The following is a 24050-nucleotide window of genomic DNA, read 5'->3' as shown; positions in this document are numbered from 1 at the left end:
GAAATTTGTAGGAATTCTGCCATAGGTAGTTATTTATTTATTTATTTTTTGTTGTTGGACAGAGTTTTAGCATGTGAATATGTTGAGCAACTATTGTTATTCAAGTGGCGCTTTGTACTCACCATATTTGCTATTATACAATACTCTGTGTGTGGTGGTGGGGGTGTTAAGATGATTTTCAGGCACAAGCTTATGGTGGACTTCATCCCCAATCACTCGACTGCTGTATTTGTGGCCAAAAATAACGTTCATTTGAAAACACTTTTTAAAGAAAAGACGAAAGTAATTTTAAGTGTTTTGGGAATGTTTTCATTTGTTTATTAATACTTTCACTAAGCTATTATAAAAGGTGTTGTCAAACGAGCCCATGACAAAGGAAACGAAGGGCTATAATACAAACAACGAGAAAATGTTTACTGCTAAAGTGCAAGAGAAATATCACTAGCAAACGAATAAAAATTTATCAACAACAACAAAATTTCTTCTCTTGATGTGTTGAATAAAATACATTAGCAATGAAACAAACTTGTCTTCAAAGGCTGTAACATTAACAAATAAACTAAAAGTTTCACATTTTCACACTTTCCCTTTTTGGCAATGTACATTATTGTTCATGGCTAAAAGGTAAGTTTAAGCTACAAACCGCAATTCATTGTTAATAAACTTGTTACAACTAAAGTTTAGACTAGGCTTGGCATATATATACCATACGGCTTCAGCCTAATCCTTTTCTTCACATATTTATTTAGAGCGTGGAGGGGTAATCCGACCACCACCCTCTTTGGCAGGGACAGAACTGGGGGTGGCCAGTGTAGGATTGTTTTTTTTTTTTTTTTTTTGTGGCTATTGGCTCCTACCCGCTAACCGTTGGCCTCTACCCATCCCGAAATATGGCTTCGTCCCTGCTCTCTGGGATTAGTGTGGCTGGTCGGCTTCTTTTCCCACTTATTTTATAACTCCATGACATGCCGACACAACCATAAGCTTGGCACCTACCCCACCCCCCAAAAGTTTCCTTTCCTATGGAAACTGTTTACTTGGAAAAAAAAAGAATAAAAAAAAGGTAAAAACCGTGAACAGCAGGATTCGAACCTGCGCGGGCAAAGCCCACATGATTTCTAGTCATGCCCGATAACCACTCCGGCATGCTCACTGGATGACCGACGCTTTATTTAAATTAATAATAGTTCCATTTTAAAACTCACACACCATCTTTTGGACCAACAAAAACATTTTTCGTGGCCACCTATATTTCCTCCTCCGGAAGATCCCATAAAAATTCCCAACATTTGCACTTGCTGGTTCAAGCCTAACCCATTAACCAAACACAAGAAAAAGCCCAACTGTTCCAACTCCTAACTACTAGTAGGAACAATTCACTCAGATTTTTTTTATTTTTCTTTTTTCTTTTGCTATAAAATCCAGTTTTCCTCTTTCTTTCTCTTTCTCTCTCTCAATTTTCCCGAGAAAATCCCCCTCCGGAGCTTCCACCGGTCTCTATCCAACCCACCCATCACCTTAAGGTAAGTAAGCCCTTTTCTTCATTTTGCTTCTCAATTTTGTTATTTTCGTCATCTGGATTCTGGGTGCGCTTCTTAAATGCCACACAATTCCCTATGCTGTGATAATAGTACTAGTAGTAGGAATCTAATTTTGGGAAGAATTAGGGGTACTCAACTATTGGTATCCAAATGATGACTCCTCCAAGAAGAAAGAAATGGACTGAGGCAGAAGAGAAAACCCTAATCCTAAAGTACGGCGAGATGGTCTCCGAGGGGACCCTCGCCAAGATGAAAACCCGTGAGAAGAAGTTCAAACCCATTGCTTGTTATGTCAATTCGGTGCACCATACTCGCGATCCTATCACGTATCCTTGGCAATGGACATGGAAGGACGTGTCCACCAAGGTCCAGAACATGAGGCACCAGTACTTGCTTGTCAAGCAAAAGATCAAGAAGCCTGACTTGGATAATTCCGGCGGCGAGGAGTGTAATAATAGGGAGGAGTTTGATTGGATAGAGGGGCTTACGCATTGGTCAAATTTTTTGAGGTATAAAGAGGTTTTTGGGGATGTGGCGGTTGGGACTGGTAATAGTAATGATTTGGTGTCGGTTATGAATGGTGAGAATGGTGGAGGTTATGTGGGGAGGGGGATGGATATGGTGGTGTTTGGGGAAATGGGTAATGATGGGAATGGGGACTTTGCGGTGGCGGGGATTAATGGGGTTGAGAATGGGGTTATGGCTTTGGGGTTTGAGTATGAAGGGGAGGAAGCTGAGGAGAATTATTATGGGAACGATCGGATGAGGGAGGGGAGGGATGCTGGTTTTTCTTATGGAGTGGAAATGAATGGGTCTAATTCGAAGAAGAAGAGGAAGGTGTTGAAGGGGTTGGAGAAGAAGGCATGGGGGTTTCTTGCAAACCAGTTGGGGCAGTTGAGGGAATTGGAGGCTCGGTTTGAGCAGCATGAGGTGGAGAGAGAGCAGGAGAGGCAGAGGAGAGAGAACGTTCGGGTGGAGATTGAGAAAGAATGGGAATGGAAATGGGAAGAGAGGGAAAAGGAGAGGGAAGAGCAGGAGAAGGCTAGGGAGAAGTTGAGGAAGCAGAGGATTCAAGAATGGGAAGCTATGGAGAGGGAGAGTGAGGAGAGGGAGAGAAGAAGAAGAGAGGAAGAGTTGCTTCATGAGAGAGAATGGCAGGATAGGATGAATAGGAGAAGGTCGGAATGGAAGAAGAGGATTGATGAGATGCTGAGTCAGCACCGGGCAGAAATGGGCCAAATTCAGACCCGAATTCTTCATGAGCAACAGAACCTTACTAGCCAGTTGCTTGGGATTGTCTCTCAATGGACTGCTCACCCGGCTGGGCTTTCTGATCATACTAGCGCCAGCAACCATTATCTTTCACAAATGATGCAGAATTTGCACCATGTGAATGGTATGGTTCATGGTGATACTAGGGTTGAGGGAGATAATCAAGATGATCAATTCATTGTTGATGCTTAAGGTGTTGTTTGAAAGAATATTTTCTGCTTGCTAGGCTGAAGTTATGAGAGGTTTTGCCTGAGTGATTATGGTTATGGGAAGCAGTGTAAAGGTCAGAGAATTGTTGAATTCTAATGTGTACTTTCTTCAATTAGTTACTGTTGTATACTGATCTATGTACTTTGGATTCTAGTCAATAAGGACATAAATTTATCTATTTATATTTTTTATGTAACTATATTTTGTTTTAGTAAAAAAAATCTTTTTGATATAATCCGGTGCCAAAATGGGTACAGGTTCAGATGGTTGTTGAATGTATTCTAAGGTTAGTGGATTTTGACTATTATATAGTTTTTTGTTAGTTTCTAAATTACACACATATGCAGTGGAACTCCAACTCACCCTTTACTTCTTTATGGGGAAGTGTCATTTGAGTCAGAACTCATTGGCTTGAATGTTACTTGTATAGTCAAAGCTATAACTCTCAACCTCAACTCATGTAAACTTTAATCTTAATTAAATCAGAGTCAGTTATAGTCGAATAAGGCTCATATTTGCCCTAATGATCTATCTATTGTTTTTCAATTTTTGCTGGGTGTTTGTCCTATTCAAATGTGTAGATACATTTGTGGACATGCTTATCACTAGGCTTTCAATATGTAAATTTACCTGGCAGTATATTCTTAGATATATGCGTGAAGGGTGTTGTTGCATTACTTCGGCAGAGAACACAGCCAATTTAACATGTAAATGCATTGTGGGAATGAATTGCTTTGTAAAGGTAATCATGGCATTCCACCTGCACTGTGAGTGTCTGCTTGTGCGAGCAAAGGGACCAGTTAGCGTTATTACGGTTTGTATCACTGAGTTGGGTAGCAATAGTCTCTATATCTCTTCCCTACCAGGCCAGGTTGAACCAGGCACCACTTGGAATGGGGATGGCACAGCCCACCCACATCATTTGATGAAAGTGACTCAATTAAACTGGTGAGGTAACACCTCTAACTCATATGATGAGGTGAAAGCTATGGACTTATATCATCAAGTTTCAAATACAATTTATTTCCTTTTTCTCTTTTGCGATATGGCCTCATGCTTTTGTACATCAGTTAAGCATTTTTTTTTTCTTTCTTTTCTTGTTGGACTCACTTACACATACAAAATTTTATGTTAAAATTCGATGCCGTGTAAATCTTTATGTTTTTTTTTGTGATTAGACTCGAATATGAATCATGGTGTCTGCTTCATGACGTTGCAAATTGCTTCCTCTAGAAGAATTTTATCTTGCAATTTAAACAAAAAAAACCTGGATTGAACAGAACAAACACTCAGTTGTGTGCGCATAGAAGAGTGCTTCAACATGTATAAAGCTCTTAAAGAACATATTACTTTGCACCTAGATAAAATTCGAACCTTATGATTAAATCTACTGCAATATGTAGTGCTCTGTGCAAATGTTTGGTTATTTCATTGAAATAGTTATATGCAGTAATTTTTGTCTGCACTAGTGTGTGCAGGCGGATCCTTAGTACTTAGTACTCTATTAACACTTGACTCCATAAGGTACTCCTATCACCTGAGCAAATTTGAACTCTAGCCCTCAGTTTTTCATTAACGAATCTGCTTCTGTACACATGTTAAGGTGTTTTGTTTTTCTTATTGTTTTCTTTTTGAATTCTTTTTGTTTTTTTTTCATTCTCTTGTTTTTGTTTAGGGAGGGGTGATACTCTGCCGGACACACATTACAAATATTGATTTTGACTCACTATGGTGTGGAATTTTGTGTTGTAGCAGTTCTAGAAGAATTTTTTTTGTAAGCTACATATTTATGAGGACAGAAGTATGCTGGATTCCGCACACCAATACTGATGTTGAACTCATTACAATGTGGCGTTAGGAGTAAAGCTGTTGTTGCAGAAGAATTTCATATTCAGCAAAGACTGATCAAAAGGCTTATGCTGGATACACTTATACATGCACGTATTGATAAGTGTGGTATGGAAGCACTTTCTTTACGAGCTATACAACAGGCAACCGACAACCGTTTCTGAACACCCACATGCATGCACGGGCACATGCATGTAATGGCATACACAGTCAAGTTTCTTTACAGTTAAAGAGTTCTAAAAGCACAAGTTACAGGTAACCTACATTAGGATCCAGCTTTTCTAGTTGCTCTGCTTTTGGTTCTGTTGTTGCAAAATATGTTGAATTCAAATTTTTTTTTTTTTTTTTTTGTGAATTCATAACGTGTATCTCCAAAAAGAGTACACAGGAGAATAATTTGATCAAATCCCTGTGCCATCTACTTTTTCCAACCCCTGTTTGTCAATCAAAAGCCATTTGGATATATTGGGTTACAGTACTGTACATCCCTGGGAAGACAGGAGTCGGTGTCTTCAATACGTACTTTCTCATCCACTCTCCAATATATACTTTTCAGCTGATTTAAACTTTTTACATTACCTCCAGGCATTGCTGGGTCATCAATAATTCCATTACATGGTGTCAGAAATTGTTTAGGTAAGCTCATTTCATCTTGGTCTACCGTTTGTATGAGAATCTTGAGGTCATTTTCTAGTTTTAATGGGGCAGATCAATCCGCTATGGGCTGCACCTCATGAAGCACATGTCACTAATTCAAATCTTTCATTACCCTTCCCTTTGAGGCCAATTACTTACTTACAAAAGAGAAAAGAAGATATTTTCGAACTTCTTGGTGTCATAAATGTCATTGTCTACATTATGTCATGCACCAAAAAGCAACCTTCTGAGTTTACTGTTATAGTCACGCACAACGTTTGTAATTGTGACTTGAAAAATTATTTATTGTTTGCGCGGAGCGGTTTTTTGCACGTGAACTTTGTTATAAGAGCATTCCTAGCAGCTTTTTCGTCATTTTTTCCAAGTTCAGAAAACCAAACTACTTTTTACTTCTTTATCTACATACATTCCACAATAACTTTTTTTTATCATTCTCTATATCATTAAAATATCATTTTTATTTTTACTTTTTTTTTTTTCTCTTCATGTATTTTCTCTTCTTTGTCTCTCTCATCGTCTCATCTTCTCCAAGCTCCCCTCTCCATTGGAAAACACAATAAAATAGAACATCCAACCAAACAAACCAATTTCTATAAAAATCAAGCTTCAAGCCCCCAGATCTAACTCTAATACAGGTCTCCAGTCTCTCTCGGAGTAAGCTCCCTTCTGTCAATAAAGAAGTGAGGAATCTCTTAGAATCTCGCTCGGTGAAGGCAGGCTTCTTTAGCACAGGCAACTACAGAAAGAAGCCCTATTGCTGACCTCGAAAAGAGGCTTTCTCGATGAACTCCTTCCTTTCCTGCGCAAGCGAAGCGTCATAAACTCATTGCTTGGTTTTTAAGAGATAGTTAGGAAAGGAGCTAGCATAGTTTCAGTTCCAGGGGTCGTAGAATAAAGAGAATGATTGTGGTTTAGGGGAGACGAAATTTCTATAAATCAAAATCAAGGTTCAACGGGTGGTCCTTCCCCCTTTTGGGTTTACTCCATCATCTTCTTTGGTCTTCTTATTTGATCTCTGTTTCTCTCCCACACTGTCTTGTCTCTTTCTAGCGGTCCTCTCTTCCATGTCTTCTCTCTTTAGCAAGCAAGCAAGCAAGTTGAGGTAGCTCTTCACCTCATGCCTTGGAACCAATCACATCTACGATCCAAAAAAGAAGACCTAGTTGATATAATTTATTCAAAAAGTTTAAATCAAAGCTGTATAGTTAGAGAGTGCAGTGAAGCAGTGACGAACGTGGAACACTGCGGAGGTTGAGATTCTCAAGCTTAAGATTGAGATGGTGAATGGAGGTCCTAGTTGCGAAGGAGCGAGAGATCCAGAGATTGTTGTCTAGATGAAGAGGAATGGACGGAAAAGAAGAAGAACGAATGAAAAAGAACAATGGAGATAACACTGCACAAAAAGATGTGAGAGGAGAGAGATTACCTCTCCTTTTTTTTCTTTTTTCTTTTTTTTCATTTTAATAATCACAAGGATTGCTACAGTAAAATTTACTGTAACAATCCTAATGTTTATGGCTGATTTAAGGAGTCTACTGTGTGTAATTTTTTGACATTTTTCCTAAACTTAGAAAAGGAAACCTCATATAAAGAGCCTGCTACGAATGCTCTTGCATATTCAATCACTTGATCATCTCCCATAGTAAATTTGAAGAGAATCTTTAATCCACATCCCATTTGATTTTATATTTAGAATTGATTCATCAAGATTGAGCTCTTAAATTTTGATTTGATGAAGCAGAGAGCTCAAATGTTAGTGGAAACTATTCCCTTCCTTTTGAGCTAACAAGTTCTTGGTTTTATAATTAATTTAGGAAAATTAAATGCTAAAAGATATACCGCAAAGCATGGGATTCATGCCTCAGATATTGATTGGACTAGTACTACGGATTGAAAGCACCATTTAAGAGACTCAAAAAATAATTAGTGACAGTAAAACTTTTGTCAATCAACTGTGCCAAATATTCTTGTCTAACCTTAATAACGATATATTTTTGGCAACTGCTTCACCAGTTATTTTGTTAGAATTTCATCAAAGTAATAAGTTAATTTCAAATTTATACGCACAACATAAAAATCCTGAGTTCTTGACATTTTTGAATGATAATCGAGAATCATAGCAGTCGTTTTTCTGAACCATCTGAATGAAGTTCTAAGCGCATTTGTTCTACAAGTATCTTTTCAACAGCATCGACAAAGGTGGACACATCCTGCCGTAATTGTATGGTTAAGGAGTTCGCCACTTCCTAATGGATCAAAATTAAGCAACCAAAAAAGGGTTAAAATCAATTAGAAAATTAATCAAGCACATGTAGAATCAATCAGATTCAGATTCAGATTCAGATTCATAGGTCCAAACAAAAAAGAAAAGTTGTTATGGTCTTCATAAGGTTTCTTTCACCATTTACAAATGTATCATCTCCACCACAATTGTCAAATTTGCTCTTGATTTTCAAAATAAAGGGTAAAGATGAGACGTCATGAATGGATTTGAAAGAAACCTTGTAAAATTAACTCTTTTTTTTTTTTTTTTTTTGATAAGTAATAATGTTATAAAAAAAGTGCAGAGGAGCACAACCCATATACACGAGAAGTATAAAAAGAGAGCGCCTAAGAGGGAGAGAAATGAAAGAGGAAGTCAGAGAAACTAATCACTAAAAGAGCTAGCCAAACGGCCGTCCAAGAGTAAAGAGTAAAGAAGAAAAGATGAGTCAGTTCCTCTATAATCCTAGTAGAGTTCTCAAAACATCTAGCATTTCTTTCAATCCATATACACCACATAAGACACAGAGGGGTCATCTTCCACACTACCGTGCTTCGAGCACGTCCTCCCGACCACCAGCAATCGAACAAATCCCTCTTTGCAAGGCATGACCCAATGCAACCCAAACCGACTAAAAATAGTATGCCAAAGAGTACTTGCGATTTCACAGTGGAGAAGAAGATGATCTACTGACTCTCCTATCTTCTTGCACATACAACACCACTCCACCACCACAAGGTTCCTCTTACGCAGATTATCTTGAGTCAAAATTTTGCCTAGAGCCGTGGTCCACCCGAAAAGAGCCACTCGCAAAGGCACCTTTGTGCACCAAATACTGTTCCAAGGAAACACCTCATGGTCAAAATTGGACAAGACCTTGAAGAGGGACTTAACCTCGAACTTGCCTTTCTTAGACAAGGACCAGCGAACACGATCCATAGTACCTCTAGAGATCTTGTAAGAGTACAACTGATCAAAAAAATGAGAAACCAAATCCATCTCCCAGTCTTGAACGGGCCATACAAAAATGACATTCCACTCCACAACCCCATTCCTCCAAGTAAAATTATCCTTCACTTAAGCTTCTTTGTGTCTAGCGATACTGAACAAGGACGGGAACCTCTTGACTCATTAATATTAGACAAAGAGCCTAATTCCCTTCCAGGTATAGAAGAATAGCCTCACAAAAACCGTTTGAAATCATGTGATATTGAGTTTTGCTAAAATCGAAAGGTAAAAAATTTATAGAAAAAAAAATACCTCATAGAAGTTCCCCCACATTAGTGCGTGTCAACTAAGGGCCTTTTACTCCGTATATACACTTCTATATACATACATAAATGTCGATATATTCATATAGTCATGTACAAAAATATAAATACAAAGATATATCTACGTAAAAACATATTGTTTTGCTTCGTTTTTTTTTTTTTTTTATCGTCTTCACTTTCTTTTCTCTTCTCTGCAATTTGGCACTATCAAACAGACTATTTAATCATCTATCTTACAGCCAAGATGCCACCTAGCATTTTGATTTTGCCTCTGCTCCATAGATATGGTCTTATTAAAAGAAAAATGTGAAAAGAGGTATGAGTTAATGATACAAAGCCTCCAGGAATGTCTATGCTTGTCTTAGAAGCCTAAACGACGGTAATTGCTCTTTCCAGAAACCATGGGCAGGCTTGTGTCTTTCAAAATGTGCCTACTTTATACTAATGAAGTCATTTTCCTATTGTAGGGACAAATCCTCTTAGAGTTCAAAATTTTGAAACTAGGGGAACTTTCTTTCATCCGAAAGCTATAATGTAAAGCTTAAAAAAATCAATATGTGGAAGCAAAACAAAAACAAAGAAAAAATAACACTTACCTCGACTTTGCAAAGAAAAGTTAAGGAAATCTCCTTTGAATGATCTGAGCTCTTGAGAGATATCAGCTTCAACGGAGAACTTAATACTGGCCAACCTTGAGGGATCTGTATAAATGCATCAACTCCCCCAACCATATGAGCTACTATATTCTCAACTCTATCCAAGTACTCAAATGAGTGTCTGCAACAGGAACTACATTTGTTTAAAACTCCATATGACAAAGATGGTATGGTATAGTCTACTGAAAATTGATCAAATAATTTTACCTTTTCTACAAATGACAAAATATCAGAACATCAGAACTACACAGACTTGTGATAGGTAACAGTCTCACCTTGATTTATTTGCACTCTTTACCACAAGTCGCCTTAGAGTGCAGAGAGTAATTCTATCTTGTGTTTTTGTTAGAAACCACTGCAATGAAGACTTACTGCAGAGTAGAATCCATGAATCAAATCAGAAAAAATGCTGATTGGTTTTGTTTCACCAAGTAACATCTCATGTTTATGAAAAGTAATGCAGTTTGTGGGACAGTAAACCATTCAGAAAGCCTTTGCAGAAAGAGATCTTGCTAATAACAAACAATAGATAAAAGAAACAGAGCATCATCTGTAAAATTGATATTATCAAGTAAGGTCAAACTTTGACATTTTGTGGTTACAGGAGATGAACTTGACGTGAGTTAAAGTTTTGAGATACTGAAGCTTTTAATTGCTAGAAGGATAATAGTCTCCGAAGTATGGCTTCTGAAGATTCAGGCACTAGCTGACACCAGTTAAGCAAAACCGTTATCACCATAAACATGGGACTCAAATTACTGTCCTACAAACCATAATTTGAGATTGCTGGATCAAAAATGTGGTGAACTTGAGTCCCAATAAGCTCGTTTGAAAAATTAGCTTCTCTTTCTTCCCTTGTTTAGCCCTTTTTGAAAGGTGAGGAAAACATTACTTATATTAGGTAGATTATAAAACTTTGGGCAAAGCTAGGCAAAAACATTAAGACCACTTTATCATATTCTGACTTCTTTTTTTGATGGGTAATGAGTCGTTTTAATTAATAAGAGGAGAATGGTCAAGTACACCAGAACAACTACTAAAGAATTAGAAGGAAACTTCACAAAATTGTAATTGACAAGAAAGAAGCATATGAATTGTGAAAGATGCCTGAAGAGATAATCTGTCATGAATTCAAAAATTAATGACTTCAGCAGACATAAGACATGATAAAAAAAGCAAGTTAGTATGCAAACCATAGAAGACTGCAATGAACGAAAATAAGTTTCCAGTTCCAGTTTTGTCAGACTGGGAGTTTAGTTTAATCCACAATTATCTTCGATCATAACATTGATTGCTCATTTACAGAATGAGGATTTCCAGTGTATGTGCTCCAAAATTTGTTTACATTAATCAGACTAAGGAGAGACACACTGCAGCATGATTTAGAATCCAAATAGCTAGAAAAGGTTAAGACAATTAACAAGAGTGCAGTTTTACAATAACGGTTAAGAGATATGGTACAAGTTGAAAAACACCCTAAGTTAACCCATAGTAACCAACTTTGTTAATTTAACTAAGCGAGAGTCAGAAAATGCATTGCCATTACAAGAATAACGCAACATCTAATCTATATGGCTTTAAGTATTCTAACTGACATCTCTACAGAAAGTAAGATACAATTAGTATACTTTCATACTCTTGGAATGAGGTTTTCATCCCAAAAACAATCATTCTCTATAGAATCGGTCCCCTGACCCCAAAAAACTGATATTTAGCTAGTTTTGGATATGTGAACCTAAAAAAGATGAAGCATAAGGTCTAAATAGGCGATTCTCTTGCATATTTCTTGTGCACCTGAGTTGCGTTTTGCGCTCTTAATGATATTTAAAACTTAAAAGAGAAATACCGAATACAAACCTGAGAGACTTTGCAGCATCAAGAATGTCAGTTATGTATACATCATTCGGAAATATCTGGACAAAAATACTAAGAGCATTAATTAACCGACATAAACAGAATGAAGTTTGTTTTTTGATAAGTAATAATGCATTAAAGAGCGCAGAGGGGCGCAACTCAAGTACACAGGGAGTATACAAGAGAGCGACTAAGTAGGGGAGAAAAAACAAGAGAACATAAAAAGAAAATCAGGAAAATTGATCTCTAAAGGAGCAAGCCAGCCTATAGTCCATGTGAATAAGGTGTACAAAAATAAATGTATAAGGTACTATCCACTAAACAGAATGAAGTTTGTGACTGGTGCTGAATTGATATACAATTTTTTTTTTTTTTTTTTTACCCAAAAAAAAAAAAACTACTTATTAACCATAGGAAGTGGTAACTAAGAAACAAAATCATGGATAATGCGTCATAGAAACAAATTGTGAGAACCTACACTTGAAATCCTGGGCCGCTAAGGGCAACTCTTATTACTAAGAAAATCAAGTTACAGTGTGTGCAAAAATTAAGAGAGCACAATATTTAAAGGATAATGCGTAATGGCAATTTAAGAAGTAAGAGACTTATAGACACAAAAATTTGATCCATAGTCTGATACCTCCACACTCTTTAGCTCCATAGTCCCCTCCCGAACTCCTATTAGTAACTCATGATTCATTTCAGATGGTTCAATGATGTTTTCAGTAGTATGTTGATACAAAAGGCCTTCTAATTTTGGGATGTATGTCCGCAATGACAACCTAATGCAGTTTTCAGTGAATGCAATGACCTTTAGACCTGTCAACACATCCTCAATCTGTTCTACGGCATCAAACCTAAAACAATTGACAGAACAAGCATATATAAGGCATGTGTATAAGATAAAATGCAAGCAAAAAAAAAAATTGTGAGCCCACAGTGGCCGAATTACCATCTGTACATATAATCAAGATCCTGCAAAGACTTTAAATTCTTTTTCTTCCTCTCAATCTGATCTTCGAGTTCTAATAGCTGCAAGGTAAAAACAAATCTCTTTATATGGCATTAATGGCCACAAGGTCAACAGATGATTAGTGAAGTATGACATATATGAAAAATAGAATGCTCCAATTTTTTGTGTATTAGCACACACTATTTTCACACCATTGCATGCAAAAACTAATGAGATATGTTAAAGCAAATTACGATTACAGATCATACAGAAACCATGAAGTTTGGAATTTGAATGAATGGGATTGTGAACTCTCAACTAAAAGATACAAATCCAAATTACAATAACTGCCAAAAAGTAAACACTATCAAATAAAATGATTCAGTGAATGAAACCTCAAACTTGTGATCCACACAATCATTCCTCAAATTTAACTGATCTTCTGCAGATGAAGGGCAAATAACAGCTTTAGTTTTCTTCAGTCCCTACAAAATGGCACAGAAAATAAGATGTTAAGGGTTCAAATAGCTTAAAGAGCTTAACACAAAAGTATAATGAGATGACTAGAATTAAAATTTTGACACACCCATTTAAGATGTTTACTCACATTGTCAATGTTATAATGAAAAATTATGTCTATTCTCTCTCTCTTAGTGGGTTTACACTTTTCTTCCCTTTTCTCATTTGAAGGAAGAAAAAATTTGTTAATCCCTCCAAAAACTATGATATCCTGAATTGTGAAGGCGTTCTCTTAAGTCTCATATTGGATGGGTGGATTGTCAAGGCGTAACATGGGCATGTACTAAATCTCATATTGGTTGTGTACTAGGTAGAACTGGGATATATAAGTTATTCCATGTAGCTCCAGTGATGACTACATTGACTAGTACATTTTAGGTATCACACAGATGTAGCTAGCACTTCCCTAAGTCATGACAAAAACCTAATGACATTGCTTCAGAAAATATGCCCATCAATAAAGAGCAATTTACACATTACCAGATTAAATCTATTTTTTAAACATGCATACTATGTTCTAAGAAATTTATGATAATAAGCATATGTAATGACTATTGGCGAGAGTTTTTAGTTGATGAAATCTAGCATAACATTTAAAATCAATATCAGTGAGAACTCTTTTTGATAAGTAACATCAGTGGGCACGTTCTTAACAAGATAAATACCAGATTATAATAAGAACAGAAACTGTCCGTCTCTGTTGATATGCAATGTCAGGGATTCCCAACAAACTCGACTCAAATCAGCTAAACAAAGCCATACTCCCAACAATCTGGGTCAGCTTCTGTTCTGATGCCACTCAATCTAGGACCATACTTTCAGTTAAACGATGGATCAGCATGACTTCCTCTTACCACCAAAGAAGTCCAAACTAGAAGTTCTAAAAATTTATCTATTTTAAAGAACTGACCTGTGATGCTATAAAATCTAAAGCATATTCCAACCCTTCAAGATCTGTCTCCAATCGATTAGAATCTGCAAACAGAAGAAAACAAACTTAATCAGCAAAAAAGGAAGTGTACGCACATGTTTGTGTAAAATGTCAGTGCTACTCTTACCTTCCACATTAGTTCTAGTAAGAATCTCAATCTCATTGGAGAACTCAGTACTTTCGGCCTCCACCATGTTAAGCTCCTCTTTTAGACATGCCAAGTATGCATCTATATTAAAATCGATCCAATTCAGAACCAAGAGAAAGTAAGAGAAATAGACAACGGGCAAAATGAATAAGAACCCAAAGAACTTATCCTACATTTGGTTGCTCAAGAAAATAATTTTTTTTTTTTTTTTTGATAAATAATGAACCCAATTGACTGATTTTGAAAACAAATGCTCAAGAAAATAAAATCCATATATCATAATCTCCATACCCTTTTATTTTCCAGAAATGCTTATACCTGACACAATTGCACAATAAATTTTACAATCTAGGATTATCCTAGGTCACACAATTGCACAATAAATTTTACAACCTTGGATTAACCTAGATCGTCTTCTTTTGTTAGCCATAGTAGAACCCAAAACACAAGGCTCTCTAAGGTACCATTTCATATAAAATTTTCCTTTCGCAGCGCATTTTCTCATTTGTTGGCGCAGGCCTTCACTTGATTTTCAGAAAACTAGCTCACTGAGTATATATCTTTCGATCATTTTATTTCTTTTTTAACCTTATAAAATCCAGAAAATCTGTTCTAAAAAGTGCATCAAAAACGAACCCAAGCAATTACATTTATCATTCAAAGTTAAGGACAATTAGACACTACTAGTCTACTACCGCTTGAAAATAACTTCAAAAAAAAAAAAAAAATTTAAAAAAACAAAATCAATTTTTTCTTAAAGTGCTTGTACATTATATTATAGGAAGACTTACCCAAGTCGTCAACCCCTAAGGAACTAACATCGGAGCGCTCTGACACAATTTGCTTCACTCTGCTCTGCATAAATCAACAAGCTCAAACTAACAACGTCAATATATTCTAATATAAGAAATGGACGAAAATGTAGGAGGCACTTTCAGCAGTACCTCGAGATCGAGAGCGCAGTCTGTCAGTAATTTCTCCGAATCTGAAGGGCTTAGTTCGGTAATATTGTCTCCGCTGCATGTGTGGAGATCTGCGAGCTCTCTTATTCGACTGAAAACCAAAAACCAAAGAAAAAAAAAGACATTAAAAAGATGCAAAAACAAAAAAAAAATACACACTATACGCAGAGAGAGAGGAGAGAGAGAGAAAGAGACCTGTGAATGGCATGGAGGTCGAGGGGCTCTGAAGAGAGATTGGTTTCCATTGGTTCTGCCATTTTGTTTTCTCTGTCGCACTGAAATGCCTGAAACTCCCGCCCTAAGCTGCACGAGGACTACGGGATTCACAACGTTTTGTTTTGAGGGAATTTCAAAATGAAGTTAATGGGCTCAAATCCGCACGGATTGGCCCACAAGAAAGAGGGATGGCTAGGCCCATAAACTGAAACTACGCTCTTTTCTCACCGTCTGTTCTTTCGGCCGAATGCATGGGGAGGGTCGTCTCGTGTTACTTAGGACAGGAAGAGGCTGAAGACCAATCACAATTGTTTATGTATTTTAGAATATATATATATTTTTTTTTATGTAAAATGATTAATTTTTTTTTTAAATAACTTTTTTATCCAGTTTTCTGGACCAAATATATTTTGCATTTCATCAAAAGTATTTATCCAAATATATTTTGCATTTCTTCCACCCTTTTTCAAAGAACTAAAGAAGGTGAATGAATAAAGCTTTGGCTGTCATCCCTATAAATAATTTTATTTTACAAGATAGCTAGAAAACAATTTAAAAAAATTTACTGTTAACATAAAAAATATATTTCCATGGGCAAAATGTTCTCAAGACAATTTCCGGAAAGCTTCTCAAGAATTTTCAAAGCATTTCGTGAATGAATCTTCAACCAAAAAGCCTTAGATTTTTTAACCTCCTTCTAATGTCTATAGAGAAAGTACTGAATAATTTCTTGATCTTGGGGAAGCGTATTGTTAATGAGAATTTATTGGGTTAGCTTGAACTTGGGGTGCAAAGTCAACTAGGATGAGTTCCGTCCCCTTGTGTATTTTCAAAATTATTGTGGCTTTTAAAATTACCATTATATTTGTATTAGATTATTATTACATTTTAATCTAGTAGTAATTTTAAAAGTCACATTAGTTTTGGGAGGGATATAGTGAAAACATAGGGGTGACATTTAATATTTACTAAAATCCTCCTAGACCATTTTGGCCTAAAACCTTTACCAAACCTAAACCATAATATTGTCCCATTGAAAGTCAGATCAAAATATGGATTTAGCAAAGAGAATGATTTACCAGCACCTCATTTGCCTAGTAACCAGCTAGGAGTACTCCACAAGGGCTCTAAGTGGTGGCACATCCAATTTCAAAGCATCACCACACCTTTTTCTTCAATAAAGGTTGAACTCCCTTACATGATCGATCTTTTTCAATCTGAGGGTTCAGAATTTTTCTCAAATATTCTAAGATTGTACATCTGAAACTTTCTAAGGATGTTCAGAGCCTGCCTTATGTTTCCAACTGATTTATTCTAGTAAAACCATGAAGATGCCAATATTGCTCTCTGAAGCACTGCCTCTGCAACCAAAGCTTTACACTAATTCCATAACATACAGAAATCAACTTGGCTTTTGAACCGAACAGGCAGGATCAAACAGATATTCTCAACATTTAAGAGTGTTGTTCTAACTTCTAAATACGGTATAACCCAAGCCAACAATCTATAGTACCTAATGCTTCATTACCTTAAAACACATCCAACTTCCGCAGAATGACCTGCCATGCTCTGCAAAATTTCTTGTGTGACTAAGATAAACACAAGGTATATATAGCATGTTAGAGAACCGTGACAAAACCCAAAAACAAACAAGCCCTAGACTTTGTTAAAGCAACAAACAGGAACATCACATGCTAATCCTGCGCATATTAATCAGGAACATCACATGCTAATCCTGCGCATATTAATTAATGTCATGTCTGTTAACGACTTTGTTTTATGTCTTTTGTTTTCTGTTTTGAAATCAAAGACATTAACAACTCAAAAACACAAAAACTGTTCGCATTTATCCATCATAAGTTCATAACACTTTTTCAAACCAGAAACAAAACAACCCCCAATCACATTAACAAACATACAATAGCCACTGATTTTAAATATAGGAATTTCATAAATCAGGTTGATTTTACAACTAGATGCTTAGGCTTGCAACCTAAGAATCAGGAAGCATTGTTTTTAATCTCATTAGGACTTGGTGCAAAGTGAAGAACCAGCCTTGAGCCCCAAACCAGGACCAGCTGGATCTGTAGACCATTATATCCACTAGCAAGATCCAAACACGAGTAATCTTGACAGGTTCACAATCACAGCTGCCCATAACTGAACCCATTGGTGAACCCTAGCCATCTGCATGAAGATAAAATAAAATAAAATTAGGTGCATTCATAAATCAAACTTTCTTCCCATCAACAGATGTTAAGCATATCCAAAATGCATGTATAGACACATGCACACACGCAGAGGCAGAGTGATGCCAGAGGGAAATCTTTGAAGATGTACAAAGCCAATATGAGATTCCCAAATAGATTCCAAATTAGATCCTATGTAATTAAAAACCCTACAGCAGAGCAATTAACAAGAACTCAGAGAAAATACATACAGTTTGCTATCACGCAGTATAAAGTTCAATTAGCTGGCAGTTGGAAGGTAGACCCTGAAGATGTCTCGCTTTCTAAGTTTATGCCTACAGGTAGGGCATTTGTGCTGAGTAGCTATTGCCACCTCAATGCATTTCTTACAGAAGATGTGACCACATTTTGTCGATGTCTCTTCAATCAACTGGCCCATGCAGATCGCACAACTGAAGATAGGTCTTTCATGCTGGGGTTCAGAATGAGGCATGGGAACATCACTTTTCTGCCATCAAAAACTGCAAGGGTTAGTTTTAACGTTATGATTGCAATATTGCTTGTACACTTGCTAGTATTAGAAACATCCAGAATCTGATGCTAAGACTTCTAACTAGCCCGTCACAACCAATGCTTAGCAAGTTATTCATGACTGGTCAGATGATTCAGGCTAAGAATCCAAACTAAACTTAAGGCCATCATGCATAATTTAATACTTAAGAATGAATGGTCCTACTTATCAAAAAAAAAAAAAAACTTATCAAAAAGAATGAATGGTCCGGAAGAGTATCACTTGGAATACATGTGCCTGAATAATGGGGCATTATTCAACACATTTGACAGCATTTTTAAGTTTCACTAGGAGTTGGCCCTCAAAAATGATCTTCATACAGAATATCATACCCCACCCAGGCAACCAGTTCACAGAGATCGATGGCATGAAAATGTTGTTTACACATGCATGTGAGCTACATAAAGAAAAACAACTTTAACATCAACTAGCTTGATGCCTAACAAACCTTGTACACTACCTGATAAAGTATACTTGTGTACCTGATCAGCGATTGCTAGTAACATTTTTCTCTCATTTTCAATTTCCTTTTTGAGTTGTCCAGTGTTTCTAAAAATCACTAAGGGTTAACAGATGATATGGAATGGAGAAGGACAGTCATTTTTTAAATGTTTGGACACACATCATGGAGTCCAAATAAAAAATGAGTGGAATGGAGAAGAATGGTCATTTTTTAAATGTTTGGATACAAATCATGGAGTCCACATAAACATTAATCATATTTTAGATGAAGAGAAATCTGCTGAAAACAATAAATATAAGCCAAATGAATCTAAATAAGGGGTGAAAATATGAGGCATCAAACAGCAGAAAGGAAGAAACACATTGACCTACACTATCCTTTTTCTTCAATTATAAAAAATTCTCCTTCTTTTTTATTTTCAGGCCACTCTATTCTGAAGAGGCGGGCACTCTCTAGCGTTCATTAGCCAATATAATAATAGGTCTAATCTCATAGTACCTCTGAATGCACACACATGTACATATTCATGCATGAATATAATAGGAAAAAATCAACTGATAAGTCAAACGTGAAGAGAAGTCAGACCCGTGTTTTGACAATTTTAATTAAAACTTATGCTAATTGTACAATTTCAAAGTTTCAACTCATATAAGGGAAAAATAAATACTGAAGAGCATATCAGTATATCATGACAAAGACCAACAAAAAGGGCAGATCCCAAAAGGGAAAAAGAAAAAGAAAGAAACATATAGAGATAAATAACAGCATAATCAAGCAAAAATCAATATCATAGCAAAAAAATTGCTACAGTACTGACCTTGATTTTGTCAGTGACTTCCGCGTTCATGTAAAGTTCCCAGTTAAGAACTGCCTTGCCTCGTTGATTTCTGTGCTTGATGTGGCTAAGAGCGACTAATTCTGTCCATTTACAAATTAGAAATTATTTCAGTGCACTTCTGATAACAAGAAACAACATATAAAATGCATTTCTGACACATGCACCTGTCACTTTTTTCACAGAAAGGAAGTGGAGAACAACACATTCCAAGGTACATTTCGATATATTGGAAAAGATGTGAAGAATAGTAGACTACTAAAAAAAAGGACCAAGAAATGCATTATAGTTTGTATGGCAGAAAGAAACCAAGATTCAAGTAGTCATGAATTTTTAAGGAACTGATTACAGCAGAGCACCATTTGAGAACTTATAAAAAGAGGAGTGGGAGGGCAGCTAAAAAAACAAGCTCCTAATAAATTATCAAATGGAGGCAAAAATTGACAGCGATATGTTAATTTCACTGCTACTCATGTTGCCCTTGCTACTATGCACCCACAACAAAATAACAAGATTCTGAAAGAATAATAATGTCAGGATGAGCAATGTGTAAGCACAAGTCAAACATGTGATGTGACTGACATTCAGTATAAACTTTGTGGCAATGGCATGTAAGCAATCATGGTGCTCGTGTGTGTGTGTGTGTGTGTGAGAGAGAGAGAGAGAGAGAGAGAGAGAGAGCATTCTAACAATGTAAACATTCATGTACGCAGTTTATCAGTCAAGCATAGAGCTACTAAGATATAGCGTGGACACTGAAACACTAATTAGAATTTAGAGTTGTGAAGTTGAACAATAATGGAAGGACAAGCTACAGTTATTATGGATAAATTGCTCAAAGTTAATTTCATGCATTCAGAGTTCCTTTTATTACATTATTTAGTAGGTTGAGACTTTTGGGAGTTTGAAGTTGAAGTCAATTGCTCAAAGTTGATATCCAATGCTTTCTGAGTCTCACAGAAAACTAACATTAAAAGGATATTTGATTCTCACCAAAATAAATGTTTTCAAGCAAATGCCTCAATCAAATAAAATGACAAGGAAAAAAAAGAAAAGAAACAGCCCTATAGAGAGAAAAACTCGGCAATCATTGCATCTCAAGAATAAGGAATACACACATTTTTTTATTTTTTGATAAGTAAGGAATACACACACATTTAACACAAGCATATAGGGGAAAAAGAGCCAATTGACCTGAAACATGACTGCATGCTTCTGCAGGTTCATGGAGCCTATCTATAACTCCACAGCTTCTCTGAGAACGGTTTCTTTGAGAATTGTTCTTTGCCTAACAACAGGAGAAACCCATTTAGAACATTTCAGTTAAAAAACATGTAAGTTCACATGAAATGGTAGATATCATAAATACTATAATACATACTTCCGCAAATTTCCTTGGGGAGATCACAACAATTTCTTCATCAATGAACTCGGCATTAAGCAGAGCTTCTCTTTGTGAGTGTTCATTCTCTCGAGGTCGTACATCTCGAAGATCAATTAGAGCTGTGTTCTCCTCAGGAGGCGGATAATTAAGGTCCAAGTCTAATACCATCGTTCTCCTCTTAGAGTCTCTTGTCCCTTCGGGACATGCACTTGATCCATTTAAGCTCATGCTAAGAATCATAATTGCTGGTTTCTAAAGTCTTGTGACCCTAAACATCCAGAGACATTTATAGCTTATTAAGGAAGGAATCATATATCTGATTTCTTTCAAGAATCTATAATTTAGGACAGCCTATTTAACCACCCAATTTACTGAGAATTTGATTGAAAAGACGACATACCTATTGCTTCAAGAAAAAACACACACACACACGCACTCACACGCACTCGACGCAATGTTTGGATATTGTTCTTGAAAACTCAAAAACAAAATATGCAAAAAGATAAGAACACGTTTGGTGGGTAATCTCATTAATAGAAACTCTTCCAATAAATATTAATTACAATGCATTATTCTCACAATAAATATAAATAATCGTGTTTTACGAGAAGAATGGCCAAAGAACTAATAAATGTTGTTCGTATTTATTTCACACTTTTCGAAAACACACATAAAGGGCCTGTTTGGGAGTGCGATTTCAATAAGTGCGATTTTAAAAATTGCGTTTTTAAAAATTACGTTTTTAAAATCGCTACTTTTTAAAATTACACAGGCGTTTGGTAAAACATACTAAAAAGTACTTTTTTTATCAATTGAGTGTTTGGATAACATTAGCATATAATTGAGGTTTCATGACCAAATTACCAATAAGGATAAACAAGACAAAGAGGATGAAGAAAAAAAGAAAAGAGAAAATAAGGGTTTTAATATATTTTAGGTGGGTATTCTTGGTATTTTTTTCATTCCCGTTCTAAAAAAGGTAACTAGTGCGTCAAATATCTTTTTAATATAAATTGTAATTTTGTTTTAAATTCGCACTTTTTCAAATAAGCACCCTCTAATCAGCTTATGAAAATCGCAGATTTTTTTGCCATTTTAAAATTTGCGTTTTTAAAATCGCAATCCCAAACACCCTAAAGTTGCGATTTGGTTTAAAATCGCAGATTATTTTTTTGAAAACGCACTCCCAAACGTACCCAAAATCCAAACCGAAAATGATCCTTAAACTAATTGATTCTCCATCTAACGAAGAACTAGAGAAGAATTCTTCAGACCTGGTTCAGCCAAACCAAACGGGCTGTAAGGTTTCAACCAAAAATGAATATGCGAGAAAGATGGGAGAAAAACAAAGTAGCACAAGAAATCAAATTGGAAATTAATCGATTCGTACACACACGGCACACCCATGTTCAAATGCTAAGAATGAATACCCAATAACGAAATTCTTCTGATAATCCAACAAACAAAAGAATGAAGAAAAAAAAAAAAAAAAAAACCAATAAGCCTTAACCAATCAAACATAAATTTTCATTGACTTACACATACCCAATACATACATAGACAGGAGAGGATCATACCTGTGGATATAAAATCAGAATCTGTGGTGAGATTCAAAGAATAGATAATAGAGTTGACAACTATCTTATCGAAGAAGAGAAAAGGAGAAGATAAGAACAAGGAGACTCTTCTCTGCCTTTCCATATATATGCGTACGCGTTTAGAATACAATTGCAGCCCAAAGTCTTCCTTTATGGTTTCCTCGTCATTTTCCAGAAAATTTAATAGTATTGCTGCCGTTTCAATGTCTTCGAGCGTGCTCTCATTTTCACATTTTGGCCTGCCCCTCTCTCTCTCTCTCTCTCTCTCTCTCTCTCCCGCTCTAACAAGGCATGCTGGCTGGCTACGACTTCTTTATGAGAGCCCTTTAAACATGGACCGGACACGGGTTGTTGTGCAAAATAATTTTCTTGACCGAATTGCATCGTTGTTTTTGTTTTCTTGTTTTTCTCTTTGGTGGTAGATAAAACTTTCTTAAGATAACCTAAACGATTACGTCACCGACAATGGTTTAGATGTCTAATAAAAAATTTCAAAACCGGTCCGACATGTATTAGGGCATAAGTTCAACTATTATCATAGATAATCATTGGCATAAGCTTAATTAATATTATGGTCTGTTTAAATTTAAATACGTGATTTTTAAAAGCACAATTAAGCATTTAGCAAAATCATGGTTTGACTTTTAAAATCGCAATTTAACATTTAAAATTTTGCGTTTTCAAAAAAACACTTCCTTACTTGCGATTTAGTTTAAAATCATACCTTTTATATATAAAATTGTAATGCCAAATGCACTCTTAGTCACTTTGAATTTCATTGTGAATGTTTGCTTAGCCGGGCCCCTCTTGCCATTTTTTCTTTTGTCATGTTGCATGGATTTTTAATTGTATCAATCAACTCATTTGTGTTTCTCTCCCTCTTTTAAATCAAATTATGTCCAAGTTCTGTCAAAATTATGGGTTATGTAGTTATTTTTGGAATGTGTGGTAATATCCATTATTAAATGGCTAATTTGGGTTAAAAAATATTGTAGGTAGTACTTATATACATCTAATAAACGAAGATACTAGTTCGTCCATGTTGTGTTCATAACTTAACCGTGATCTAGGTTAATGCCTTTCAAAATGTGACATCGATCCCATATGAATTTTTAATATTATTTAAAAAAATTGAATAAACCATTGAAAACATAAAAAAAGATTAAAAATAAAAAGAAAAAAGAAAAGAATCCCAAAGACACCGGGAGTGCACTGCCGGCCACTCTTGGAGCGAGCCATCCTTAGAGGTGACTAGGGACTTTGGGAGTGGCCCATGACTGGCCACCCCTAGCTCATGGGGCGGCCGGTCATAGATTAAAAAAGATTAAAAATAAAAGTTTTTTTTTTTTTTTAAAAGACACTAGGGTGCATTGCCAGCCACTTGCGGAGTGAGCCACCCTTAGTGGTGACTGGGGACTTTGGGAGTGGCTCATGACCGGCCACCCCTAGCTCATGGGGTGGCCGGTCATAGATTAAAAAAAATTAAAAATAAAGTTTTTATTTTATTTTATTTTATTTTTATTTTTTAAAAATAATATTAATAAAATATATGAGACATATGTCAATTATTGATAGGCTTAATATGACAAGCCGTTCAAATATTGGACATAACATGAACAAAATGACCATCTCTACTTTTAGGCTCAAGACAAAGGCCGCTTAATATTAGGTCATACCATAAGAGAGCTAAAAGGCATTTAACCTTAAAAT

At 36.0% G+C, this 24050-nt stretch overlaps 2 protein-coding genes and 1 non-coding gene across 3 annotated transcripts; all 3 read right to left on the bottom strand.

Annotated features, from left to right (window-relative positions):
* Window positions 1-1071: 1071 nt before the first annotated feature.
* TRNAS-AGA (transfer RNA serine (anticodon AGA)) lies at window positions 1072-1153 on the bottom strand. The gene has a single exon. It is a non-coding gene; the product is annotated as a tRNA-Ser (tRNA).
* Window positions 1154-7490: 6337 nt separating this feature from the next.
* LOC132179053 (uncharacterized) lies at window positions 7491-15599 on the bottom strand. Its single transcript, XM_059591673.1, has 13 exons — window positions 15529-15599; window positions 15280-15387; window positions 15067-15175; window positions 14914-14977; window positions 14102-14203; window positions 13954-14018; window positions 12920-13009; window positions 12525-12604; window positions 12213-12429; window positions 11576-11631; window positions 9994-10089; window positions 9659-9839; window positions 7491-7774 (listed from the first exon to the last, which is right to left on the bottom strand). Exons 2-13 carry the CDS (start codon window positions 15339-15341, stop codon window positions 7643-7645), a joined length of 1254 nt encoding a protein of 417 aa, XP_059447656.1. The 5' UTR covers window positions 15342-15387; window positions 15529-15599; the 3' UTR covers window positions 7491-7642.
* A 1519-nt stretch (window positions 15600-17118) lies between these two features.
* Window positions 17119-22694, bottom strand: LOC132178604 (E3 ubiquitin-protein ligase BRE1-like). Its single transcript, XM_059591063.1, has 6 exons — window positions 22320-22694; window positions 20740-21010; window positions 20553-20646; window positions 19341-19441; window positions 17741-17997; window positions 17119-17487 (listed from the first exon to the last, which is right to left on the bottom strand). Exons 2-5 carry the CDS (start codon window positions 20980-20982, stop codon window positions 17770-17772), a joined length of 666 nt encoding a protein of 221 aa, XP_059447046.1. The 5' UTR covers window positions 20983-21010; window positions 22320-22694; the 3' UTR covers window positions 17119-17487; window positions 17741-17769.
* Between the last annotated feature and the right edge of the window lie 1356 nt (window positions 22695-24050).

This window comes from Corylus avellana, chromosome ca4 (genome assembly GCF_901000735.1).
Source record: "Corylus avellana chromosome ca4, CavTom2PMs-1.0".
Taxonomy (NCBI): Eukaryota; Viridiplantae; Streptophyta; class Magnoliopsida; order Fagales; family Betulaceae; genus Corylus; species Corylus avellana.
Note: the sequence above shows the minus strand (reverse complement) of the source record. Positions and strands in the feature narration are given on the sequence as shown.

Bases quoted from the DNA above. Each gene is read 5' to 3' on its own strand.
- LOC132179053 (XM_059591673.1), bottom strand. From the start codon at position 15,341: ATGGCAGAACCAATGGAAACCAATCTCTCTTCAGAGCCCCTCGACCTC. The intron at 14,204-14,913 runs GTAAGTCTTCCT...ATTTTAATATAG, and splicing joins CTTAGGGGTTGACGACTTGG to ATGCATACTTGGCATGTCTA. The intron at 10,090-11,575 runs GTTTGTATTCGG...TCTACTCTGCAG, and splicing joins GATGCTGCAAAGTCTCTCAG to TAAGTCTTCATTGCAGTGGT.
- LOC132178604 (XM_059591063.1), bottom strand. From the start codon at position 20,982: ATGATTCTTAGCATGAGCTTAAATGGATCAAGTGCATGTCCCGAAGGG. The intron at 19,442-20,552 runs GTCAATTGGCTC...GTAAATGGACAG, and splicing joins AGCATGCAGTCATGTTTCAG to AATTAGTCGCTCTTAGCCAC. The intron at 17,998-19,340 runs GTCAGTACTGTA...TTTTGATGGCAG, and splicing joins AAGTCACTGACAAAATCAAG to AAAAGTGATGTTCCCATGCC.